Source organism: Pocillopora damicornis, chromosome 14 (assembly GCF_964200805.1).
Source record: "Pocillopora damicornis chromosome 14, jaPocDami1.2, whole genome shotgun sequence".
NCBI lineage: Eukaryota > Metazoa > Cnidaria > Anthozoa > Scleractinia > Pocilloporidae > Pocillopora > Pocillopora damicornis.
The window spans coordinates 5,435,487-5,447,500 of NC_142683.1; the positions used below are offsets into that span (position 1 = coordinate 5,435,487).

Sequence of the window (12,014 nt, forward strand, 5' to 3'; positions counted from 1 at the left end):
TCAGTTTTCAAACTCATAACGATGGCCAATTCACGGTATCAACTCAGTTGATAATATCAAATCATTTTGTAAAAGAGCGAACCTTAAAATTAGCTAAATTGCGGGGGTGTATGTTGGCTTCTTTTCCTACGTTCGAACAAACTATGTGGTAGAAAGTGGAGTCTTTCTCAGTTTGGTCTGCAGTTTGCAGGCTCCATACTACTAGCTCATCCCCCCTCCGAGGGGAGGGGTTGAGCGGATTTGGGAGGGGTGGGGCTATAGATTTTACGTTTTTCCCAACCCCCTTCGCACACCGTCCACACCAACTCTTAATCAAACATGGCCGGCCGGATAACGTAACGGTAGCGAGCTTGAAACGTAATGTTGCCCTCATAAGACGCCTGAACTGTAAACTAACCACAGGACACTTTATATGTACGTGTGTACGTTACAAATAGATGATCAGATAGCTTGGAAAACAAACCCCCCTCCCGTAGTCCCTTCAAATGAAGTCGCTTGATCTTCACCTGACACTAACCATCAAAAATATGGTCGTACTTTTGAAATTGTATACAATAACGCTCATAGTTAGCTAACTTCATTTCAAAAATGCCTTTTAATTGGCTTTCGGCTAATACACTCGATTTGGCCATGTTTTTATGTTTAACAAATGGAAAAGCCTTGATTGTGCTCTGTTCTGCTGTAAAGCACACAGGAAGCTGCTAGAGTTTACGCTCATCTATGTTTGGAGAAAAACGATCGTGACGCTGAGATTAATGCAAGAGAAATCAAATCAAACCATTTGATCTTAAGCACTAAAATTAAGAAAACAAATCTAATCAAAAATTAAAATTACACATAACAACCTGCACAGCTGGTGCAAGAGACTAGAAATACGAGACTAAAAAACCGTCTAATATTCTCGGGGCGGCTTTTTTCACTTGAGTCACTTTTCTTTAACGAAGCAAAGTGAAATATCTAATTCATTCAAGATTAGTTTAAAATATATATATATATATATATATATATATATATATATATATTTAGCTAGCATGTGTTGTTTTTAAAAATCAGCAGTGCACGTCAAAGTAGGTATTGTTTCAGAAGTTTCAACAGTTGATCAAGAAACAGTAGACTAGCAGTATTGCAGTCGAAACGCCGCGATCTACATCATTCGTGACTCTATCGTGAGACAAACGAACAAAGTTAATATCCTAACTTACACCACGATGAACGATAAGCACATATTTTATTATAGTAGAAAAATCACTCTTCAATCATTTACCCTAGGTGACTCACGAATGGTTTAAGGTACTGGTGCCCATATTCTACATTCTTACAGAACTATCGATCCTTCTTTTCTCAGCAAACAACATAAATTACAGATTTGTAATCGTATTGTATATTGCAGGCATGGAGCTGCAAAATGATTCAATTCATGGGAAAAAACTAAGAAATACTGCAAGCCGCTCTACTAAACATTGCAAAAATAGTGGGTTATCCGACCTTCTTCTACTTTTTTTTTTTTTTTTGCTCCTCCTGGCTGTGCCTGTCCTTGACTTTTTTCCTTCGATTGCTGCCCTCAAAATCTTTTGTTGTCCAGTTTTTGTTCGTATACTAACATGCGGTCTTCCGGTTTCTGACAGGGCCCTGAATGCATCCCTCCATGCCCCCCATCAAGACCAACAAAAGGACACCTCCAATCGTTATCACAGCTATTTCCCAACTTTTAAGGCCTCCAGACTTAGACGACGAGCCTGTGATGATGGAGAAACCACAGTTAGCCATCAAACTCACCAGATCTAATCAATGATTCTCCCCTCTAACTACTTAATATTTCCTTATAAGTAAGTTACGAGAATCTAGTCTTACATCAGAATGAGCAGCTCCAGCTCATAAGTTTGTCTTTTCCCAACATAAGCTTGTTGGATAATGTATGCGGAAAATGTGAGATGCTATCCGTGTTTCAGAAGACTTACGGTCTAGAAACCACATTACTTTTTTTCATCTCTTCCTAGACAAAGCACTCCACATTGAAATTTTAGAGAGTAACTCTAACAAATCGAAATTTTCTTCAAAAAATCCTGAGTAGTTATCGCAAAATAACATGGGTCACTTACTGAGAAAACATGAGGATTTATGAGAAATTTACACCACATATTTGTCCGAATATGCCACCAAACCATAGTTTTGGAACTTCGTGTTTTTCACACTGAGAATAAGCAAATTATGGATCACAAATTCAAATACACAAAATAAAAATGAGGATTGCATTAGACATTGGGACGTATTAATTAGTACCACTTAGGGTAAACGTGAGAAAGTTACGAATAGCTTACCTGTGGGTGTTTTTGCTGTGTAAGGGATTTCTATGGAAAAAAATGAATCATCACTATTATTCCCTGATTGACTATTAGATGTGAGACGGAAATTAGTTAATTAAGCAACAACTTCTTATTGTTACCACTACTATAATTACCACTATCACTATTATTATAATTATATTATTTCCGTCATTATCATCATAATTAATTATATCATTTACATGTCATCTTCAAGTCAGCAGTGTATCACAGTCAAAGTGGGAACTGTTTCAGAAAATTTAGCAGTTGAGCAAGAAACAGTAGAAAATCACTCTTTAATCATTTACCTTAGGGGACCCAACAAATGGTTTAAGGTACTGAGGCCCATATTCTACACTCTTGCGGAACTTTCAACCCTTTTTTACTCAGCAAACAACAAAAATTCAGATTTGTAATCATATTGTATATTGCAGACATGGAGCTGCAAAATTATTCAATCATTAATTTTTTAAATACCACTACTATTATTATCACTATCATTATAATTACAATTATATTACTTCCATCATTAATTCATCATTATTATTTATATCATTTACATATCATCCTTATCATTACTATTATTGTTGCTATCATTAGAACTGATAGCCTGACTCTACAATTTGAGACAAGTGATTAAATGTGTTCATGTGTTCATTTATCAACAGTACATTAAGCCACAATAAACAACAACATTTTCTACAGTATTAGTAGAAATTATTACTGCCATCATCATTATTATCACTTTTTGGTACTAATAAATAAATAGCTTAATATTAATTACTGTAGGTGATAATATCAGAGGATGGGAGGTGGGTGGACTGAGAAATTGTACTCACTTCCCTACTCCCCTCCAAAACTATGCATCGCAAATTCAAATACACAGAATGAAAATGAGGATTGCATTAGACATTGGGACGCATAAAGTGGTACCACCAAGGGAAAACATGAGAAAGTTACAAATAGCTTACCTGGGGGCGTTTTTGCTGTGTAGAGGATTTCTATGGAAAAAATGAATCATCGCTTTTATTCCCTGATTGACTATTAGATGTGAGAAGGAAATTACTTAATTAAGCAACAACTTCTTATTGTTACCACTACTATTATTACCACTATCACTATTATTATAATTATATTATTTCCGTCATTATCATCATAATTATTTATATCATTTACATATCATCTTCAAGTCAGCAGTGTATCATTAAAGTGGGAACTGTTTCAGGAAATTTAACAGTTGATCAAGACACAGTAGAAAAATTACCCTTTCATCATTTACCTTAGGGGACCCCACAAATGGTTTAAGGTAATGGGGCCCATATTCTACACTCTTACAGAACTTTCAACCCTTCTTTACTAAGCAAACATCAAAAATTTCAGATTTGTAATCATATTGTATATTGCAGGTATGGAGCTGCAAAATTATTAAATTATTCATTTTTTAAATACCACTACTATTATTATCACTATCATTATAATTACAATTATATTACTTCCATCATTAACATCATTATTATTTCTATCATTTACATATCATTATTATCAATTCTATTATTATTGCTATCATTAGAACTGATAGCCTGACTCTACAATTTGAGACAAGTGATTAAATGTGTTTATGTGTTCATTTATCAACAGTACATTAAGCCACAATAAACAACAACATTTTCTACAGTATTAGTAGAAATTATTACTGCCATCATCATCATTATCACTTTTTGGTACCAATAAGTAAATAGCTTAATATTAATTACTGTAGGTGATAATATCAGAGGATGGGAGGTGGGTGGACTGAGAAATTGTATTCACTTCCCTACTCCCCTCCAAAATTAAAACAACAACAACAACAACAAACAAAAAGGAATAGGAATAGGCTATTGCAATAACTCTTACCAGGAGGAATTCCACATTTTCCTTGACAACAGCAAGCACTGGTCAATGATAAATACTGTTTGAAGATATAAAGAACAGTATTTGAACATATGGTACAGATACACTGTAAATCAAAATAAATTGTTTTTTCTTCTACATTGCTTATTTTCAGTTTTGATTTTTTAAAGTTATTCAGTGTAGGCAAGCTCAATTTTGTCAAATGATACCCAAAATAAAATTACTCTAAAACACATTCTCAGTTCAACTCAGTCTTAATTCACTCTTTCTCCTGAAAACATACACAAAGTCCAAATTGTATTTTCCCTTTCATTATCTAACTGTCTGCCAATCTCAGTGCCTGCAAGTTTGAGTTCTTGGCCCTGCCTTTTCGTACAACACTCCAAATATCTAATACTGGTAATTGATTTTAGTGTTATAGTATTTTTGCCTGCCTGAATATTCACAATGAACACTGCAAGATCTGTAATGTATTAAAGTTAACAAATACATTACATGTTGACATGGGTTTGTTCAGTAATAGATCACAGATGACATAAAAATGTAGTACGAACTAAAGATTGTTACTTTAAGTCAGTTGTGTCAAACATGTTGTTGCGGAACAGGCAGGAAGCAACATGGAACTTATTTGTTTTATGCAACAATTTAAGAAGGAAAATTGTTCTTAGTGGTGATCTTTTCATCCTCCAAATAGATCAAAAGTCAGTACTACTCAAAAGGTGTGTATAGCTCAGGGCAAGGTTTTTTAAAGCTGGTTAAGATAATCCAGGGTTAGTGTGAAATCTGATTTCAGATCTGATAGCTTTAACAAGGCTCCATAGGGTTTTTTGGCCGCATGAGATCTGGGTATGAAAATTAAGCACAAGCTCTAAAATTGTCAGCAAAACAAACATGGTGGCTTGCTACGATCGTGCTATTGTTATCTGAAAAGGTGCGTTTAAGACAGTTTTACACAATATAGTTTTTACGTGATGGAATCTAGGGTTTCCAGCAATTGCACCTGTAACATTCATAGGCCTTCTATGCCTGAAAAAGAGGCCAACCGAAAAGAAAACATAGAGGGAAAAGATTACCAAAAGGCGACAGATTTGAAATTCTAAACATGCTCAGATACCGATCTTGGTGAAGTTCTATTCCATTGTGTAATATTATATGCAACAGAGAAAGTAAGGATATTTTGAGTAAGATTTATCACATTTCAAATTATGAAAATTTTGAGAGACATTTCAGAGAAGCAAATTGGAGAAAATCTAAGGCAAAGCAATTATCACTGGTGAGTACCTCCCTTCATAGAACCTTTAAGCTCATAAAGCAAATAATTTTTACAATATTTACTAAAGCAAACAAAAGTCTGAACTCTGATCATTGCCTTTTGATGGTTTTAGTGACCTTGAAATGCAAAAACATAAAAATTTTCTAGAAAAAACATACCGCTGGCGTGCACATCATCATTGAGAAAAAACCCTAAGGAGACTCTTTAAAACAAAATTCAGTCAAATTCTTTTTGTCTAGAATAAGACTATTTCATGCTCTAAAAAGAATGCAAGAAATTATCCCAAAAAGGCATTTGAATAATGGAATAAAAAAAACCCAGATTAACATTTAACCTTGGGTTAGTGCTAGTCTGCCTACAAACAACTGGGTCCTGCTTGTTATGTAAAATAAGTCCTACTTTAAAAAGTGGTTAGGTAAAGAAAATATGAACTCCTGAAATGTTTGACATTTTTAGCCGATGTATCCACTGATGTGTACTTACATATGTATCCATTGGAACATTTATGGTGCCAACATATTCAAAGACCGCCTCATTTTGTGGTAAAGATTGATTGCAGATTAATGAAATCACAGCCCTATGTTTACTTTTGGAATTCCTGTAACACAAAAAAGGAAGATAATTCAACACTTTGAGGCAAGTAGTAACCTGGTTAAAATCCATAATAATTATAATGATGATAATGGTAATAATATTACTGATGGAAATAACAATATTGATGCTGCAAGCAGTAATGATGATGACAAAAATAATCATGACCATGAGAATTACAATCATTATTACAATGGTGAAAAATAATGATGACAAAGACAGCAATGTAACAATGAAATAAACATTTTAGGTTGAACAAAAACTAGAATTTCCACATCTATATATAAGGTATCCAGTCAACTCGCCGACGGACCAACTCGCCGACGCCAACTCGCCGACGTATAAAATCGAGTAGAGACGTCGGCGAGTTGGTCCTAAATCCAATACAACTTATTAGGAGTTAAACATACAGAAAAGTAAACGATATTCAGTAAAAAAACACTGGTGAACATTGGCGGACATCAAACAGAAGCATAAACATTGGTGAGATTGGTGAACATCACCAATGACTATAACAACTTAAGACGCGAACGAGTTATTGTGCGACAACAACACCGTAAAGACTCATCATGTCAATCGCTCAGATTTTTTAAAGAAAACTTGGCTTTCTAGACAAGATCTTTAGTAAAAAGCAATTATTTTTATTTGCAACAAAGTTTATAAGGATCTCAAGGCGAATAAAGCGAAGTAAACATCGCCAATGAACAAAATTGGCTGTAGACGCGAATGAGTTGTGTGACAACAACACTGTAAAGACTCATCATGTCAATCGCTCAGATTTTTATATGCAACAAAGTTTATAAGGATCTCAAGGCGAAAAAAGCAAAGTAAACATCGCCAATGACTTTATCCGCTTCAGACGCGAACGAGATAATTATAACTCGTTCGCGTCTAAAGCGGATATAGTCATTGGCGATGTTTACTTTGCTTTATTCGCCTTGAGATCCTTATAAACTTTGTTGCAAATAAAAAGAATTGCTTTTTACTGAATATTTTGTCTAGAAAGCCAAGTTTTCTTAAAAAAATCTGACCGATTATCATGATGAGTCTTTACAGTGTTGTTGTCACAGTCCCGATAACTCGTTCGCGTCTGAAGCTGTTAGAGTCATTGGTGATGTTTATCTTGCGTTATTCGTATTGAGATCCTTATAAACTTTGTTGCAAACAAAAAGAGTTGCTTTTTACTAAATATCTTGCCTAGAAAGCCAAGTTTTCTTTAAAAAATCTGAGCGATTGACATGATGAGTCTTTACGGTGTTGTTGTCGCACAATAACTCGTTCGCGTCTTAAGCTGTTATAGTCATTGGCGATGTTTACTTTACTTTTTTCGCCTTGAGATCCTTATAAACTTTGTTGCAAATAAAAAGGATTGCTTTTTACTGAAGATTTTGTCTAGAAAGCCAAGTTTTGTTAAAAAATCTGATCGATTGTCACGATGAGTCTTTACAGTGTTGTTGTCACACAATAATTATCTCGTTCGCGTCTGAAGCTGTTAGGGTCATTGGTGATGTTTATCTTGCTTTATTCGCCTTGAGATCCTTATAAACTTTGTTGCAAACAAAAAGAGTTGCTTTTTACTAAAGATCTTGTCTAGAAAGCCAAGTTTTCTTTAAAAAATCTGAGCGATTGACATGATGAGTCTTTACGGTGTTGTTGTCGCACAATAACTCGTTCGCGTCTTAAGTTGTTATAGTCATTGGTGATGTTCACCAATGTTCGCCAATGTTTAAGCTTCTGTTTGATGTTCACCAATGTTCGCCAGTGTTTTTTTACAACATATCGTTTACTTTTCTGTATGTTTAACTTCTAATAAGTTGTATTGGATTTAGGACCAAGTCGCCGACGTCTCTACTCGATTTTATACGTCGGCGAGTTAGCGTCGGCGAGTTGGTCCGTCGGCGAGTTGACCGTAATTCATATATAAAATATCATGGATTCCAAAGATTGTTTTAAATAATTCATGGATGATTACAGATGCTAGAAGAAAAGGCATGCATAGCAGAACAAAGCAAAAATTAATAACAATGTTATTGGATCATGAATAATAATAACAATAATAATAATAAGTTTCAGTGCTGAGGTTTTTTTCCAAATAGCTACCTAATATTAGCACCTATATGCACTCTTTTAGTGGCTAATCTTGATTTAATTCTTGTTTATCAGATAAGTTAAAAGCACTCACTGAAATTTAAGGGTAAGATTTGATTGGACAAACTCATTATGAACATCCATTTCAAATTTTCCACTGGCTTCATCACCCAAACTATCACACTGGTGAGCGGATAAGTTAGTCCATCTGGCAACCTAGTATACAGTTTGAGATCAATAAGTGTATGTACAAAAAAAAGCATTCATAACTCTTACTAATTGAGCTCACAATGACCGGGCTATAAATTGGAGCGGAAATAAGGAGGTTCCGTAACTCACAGTTGGACTGAGAAAACTGGGTTAGTAAGATATTTACAACATATTACATCTCTGAGTTCAAATGCAGGCCGAAGACTTCAATTCAAACTTTCTACTTTTTGAATTTAGCAGGTTGCGCAGTGAAATGTGGTCCACAAAATTGACCAATCATAGTGCATGTACTAATGGAGATATATAATATATGTGTTTATTGCACTCTGATCCATCAAAAAACCAATTAATTTTGCACTGGTTAACCCACTGCTGCCTGGAAGCAACAGACTGCACTTACTATTGTTTACTTGCCATAAATAGCAATTCACTTTGGATTTTTTGAAGGATTTATAATTACAGTAATGAAATGATAAGGATTGATCACTCTTCCCATTTGCTTTTTATTACATGCACGACTTGTTGGATCTTAATCCCTTCCAATCTCCAGACAAGTGAACATGCACTCTCATCTATTACAAGGTATGTAATCCTTAGATCTCAGAAGCCAATAGATACCCACCGAAGTCTTAGAACAAGAGACGGTGCTGGTACTGTTTTCCCCAACAAACTCACTGAATTCAGCACATGGACTGTAAGATATGTACCAATTGTTCTCGGTCTTACTTGTAAACCTACAAAACGTTCGTTACAAATTATTAACCACTGCGAATTACAATCACTTGACCTCAGGACCTTTTAATCGAATTTACAGCATAGTAAATGATAGACTACTTCCACTTTCAGTACACTACTGCTCGGTATTTCCCATTTTTAAGATCAAAGTTTCTTCTTTAAATATTTTGACGACACAATAATTACTGTATTGACTAAGCCTATTGGTCACAGATGGCTAATTATGACTTACAAACAGTGTTTGACTTGCAAGTAAAGGCAAGTCGCGAATTTATGCAAATGCTGCTCTAACAATTGTACATCCTCACTGATGTAACCGTTCCAGCGACCAGATCTCACGCTTGGTCAATAACGCATCACCAACAAAAACTCAATTAAGTACCATAGTTGTAGAATTTAAATAATTGATTACTACTCCGTTGGTTGAGTTAATTAACACGAGCAGTGATAATTCCCTAGCAATCGGCATCATTTATTTCTATTATGTCAAGTTCATTCTTCTTCGCAAAGAACGGCTGATGTTGGAGAAAAAGCTTGTACTATCTAGAAATAAGTTTATTCAATTCTATAAGATTTCAAGAGAGTCGCAATCACTCTCCCGTTGTCGCTATTGTTTTCCAAGAATTGCGTGCATAATAAAATTTGGGGCTGTGCATAAACCTTGCGCACAGTTCGCTTACAATACTTTCAGTTGAGAAATGATTCTCCAGAGAGAGCTTCAATCAATAAGATTAAATCTAGAAAAGAAGCTGCAAAAATTTTAGGCAACGACGTGAGAAATTGTGCCTCTTGGCGCAACAATCTGATCTACGTTGCCACAAGTTGCGAAGTTTCTTCGAAAGTTCACGTAAACAAAGGTGTTCTGAAGTGTTTCAGTAAGGAAAAGTGAATCCCAACTTTACACAACGAGCACAAGACATACCTTGGAGAAGACGAATTTGTCTTCAATGGTAGAAGGTTGACATATTCCCTTGTGTCATTAACTGCTGGAAAATAGCACGCGCAACTCTCATATCCGTGCACAGGGATGCAATCACGCGCGCGCGAAACACAGCTGATTGCCACCAGTAACATACAAATAGCTAGGACTTGACATGAATCTGCCATTCTCAATGTACATTTTTAAATATCCGACCTTGCACACTGGAGATATTGAGATGTGAAATTGCTGATTACGTTGTAATGGAGGTATATCTGGGGTTACGTCTCACGTGAATTAACCGCCTGAATATTACCATAAATGGCCAATCATGAGGGCAAAAAAAATTATGAAAAAGAAAAAACAAAACGCACTATGTTAAAAATTTGCGAAACGAAAGTAATCCAAAAATAAACATTTTTCCTCAGAAGACACGCTTCTATCATGCTCAAAATTAAACTCGTAACCAGATCCTTTCGGATCGAATGTAATGTGGTTGAGAAAGTTTGCGTACTATCGGTTGTTAGTTGTTGTAATATTGCTTTGTAAGGGCTTAAACCAGGGGTAAATTTTGAAGCTGGAATGGAAAACAGGAAATGAGAAGTATCAAACAGAATATGTCTCTACAGATTCGTCTTTTTAGGCGACGGAAATCGGGAGTTGTGGTCAAAATACCGCACAGTACGAAATCTGGATATTTGCCCCTGTCAACAACACGACCGCACTGGCGTCTGCTGTGCGTGACAAAACAAGCATCTGTCAGATTTTTCATCTGTCCAGCATTATCGCCTGATTCCCAAAAAGCGCTATAAAATTCACGTTAAAAACACAGAGAAACCTGCATTCCTCACTCAAAATGGTGTTGGTGATCGCTCTCTCTCTCCGAATCGCGCGTCAACTCGTCAAAATTTATTCGTGCAAGTTGTCAAAATACAACAATCTAAGTGGTGCGAGATACATACCCTAATACTGCGATCTGATTGTGTGATACCACTCTCTGAGCTGACATAGAGTTTTTTTTTTTGAAAAGAAAAGAAAAAAAAAACAGTCAAAAATTAAGCTGGCACTTTTATTTCGGTACGAGATCATTTTTCTGTCTTAGATCATTTCCGGCTTGGGTGAGGCGCTGTCCCTAGTCGCAATCGCACATCTGCGTATATATTCTCTAAAGAAAATTTAACTCTATTGATATTGAACTTTTGAGGAGTTTGTATCGGAAAAAATCTCTGCTGTACAGGATATTGATGCATTTGAAATGGAACGTCAAGCTCTTCAAGCTATTTACATGGACGACTTTCAAGATTTGAGTGAAAAGGTAATTTATTTATAAAACTATTTAGTACGTTGATAACGGATGAAGTCTTAGTAACTTGCCATAAGCGTTAGGGAGCTGTTTACGATCTTGCCTATAATCGTACCGGTGAATCATATAGTAGCTCAGGTTCAGTGTTTCAAAATACTCAGGAATATCCGCCTGGAGCATTAAGATCGAACTGTGTCAACTTTTAAGATCAGAGAGTAATGCTTAGAGGGGAACATACCTTGGAAGGGATTTCAAGACACGTTTGTTAGGGAATTAGATACACTATGTCACACTTATAGTGTGTTATGCTATCATAATAGTCTCGCAGACTGGTATTTTCAAAATGCCCTTTTTTAAAACACTACATATGGAAGTAATGAAGCTCAGACCGCATTTCCTCTTTCCGCTATTTTCAACCTCGCTTAGCAGCCTGGCTGTATGTCCACGTTATGCTTCATTTCTCAGTCTCACCTCTCATATCTTGGCAATGTCTTAAAGCCAGTGAGAGTTACACAAAAAAGCATTTGTGACAAAAATAACGACATCTTATTATTATTGTTTTTATTATTATTTTTGCAATTAGCAGAGCAAAATCTATTTGTGTTCTGCATGTTGTGGGTTTTTTCACATCCATTGTACAACCATAGCAGCAATAAAAATTAACTTATTCTTGGAGCATTTTCT

At 35.5% G+C, this 12,014-nt stretch overlaps 1 protein-coding gene and 1 long non-coding RNA gene across 3 annotated transcripts in view; one reads left to right on the plus strand and one right to left on the minus strand.

Annotated features, from left to right (window-relative positions):
• Nucleotides 1-567: 567 nt before the first annotated feature.
• LOC113667656 (uncharacterized) lies at nucleotides 568-10,495 on the minus strand. Of its 2 annotated transcripts, XM_089193480.1 has the most exons (8): nucleotides 10,031-10,489; nucleotides 8,996-9,107; nucleotides 8,258-8,379; nucleotides 5,968-6,082; nucleotides 4,215-4,269; nucleotides 3,293-3,322; nucleotides 2,319-2,348; nucleotides 568-1,736 (listed from the first exon to the last, which is right to left on the minus strand). In XM_089193480.1, exons 1-8 carry the CDS (start codon nucleotides 10,213-10,215, stop codon nucleotides 1,597-1,599), a joined length of 789 nt encoding a protein of 262 aa, XP_089049606.1. In that variant the 5' UTR covers nucleotides 10,216-10,489; the 3' UTR covers nucleotides 568-1,596. The 2 variants fall into 2 exon arrangements, with proteins under 2 accessions (XP_089049606.1, XP_089049605.1); XM_089193479.1 differs by lacking the exon at nucleotides 3,293-3,322 and having other exon boundaries at nucleotides 10,031-10,495.
• Nucleotides 10,496-11,159: 664 nt separating this feature from the next.
• Nucleotides 11,160-12,014, plus strand: part of LOC149034136 (uncharacterized) — a 3,241-nt gene continuing 2,386 nt past the window's right edge. Inside the window, exon 1 of the long non-coding RNA XR_016182836.1 lies at nucleotides 11,160-11,342. This is a non-coding gene — a long non-coding RNA (uncharacterized LOC149034136). The remainder of the gene's footprint in view (nucleotides 11,343-12,014) is intronic.

What these genes read in the sequence shown, in the direction of transcription:
- LOC113667656 (XM_089193480.1), bottom strand. Translation starts at nt 10,215, where the DNA reads ATGGCAGATTCATGTCAAGTCCTAGCTATTTGTATGTTACTGGTGGCA. An exon ending in AATCTTACCCTTAAATTTCA is followed by an intron (nt 6,083 to 8,257) that starts GTGAGTGCTTTT and finishes TTTGTGTTACAG; the next exon opens with GAATTCCAAAAGTAAACATA. An exon ending in CACAGCAAAAACACCCACAG is followed by an intron (nt 1,737 to 2,318) that starts GTAAGCTATTCG and finishes CCATCATCACAG; the next exon opens with GCTCGTCGTCTAAGTCTGGA.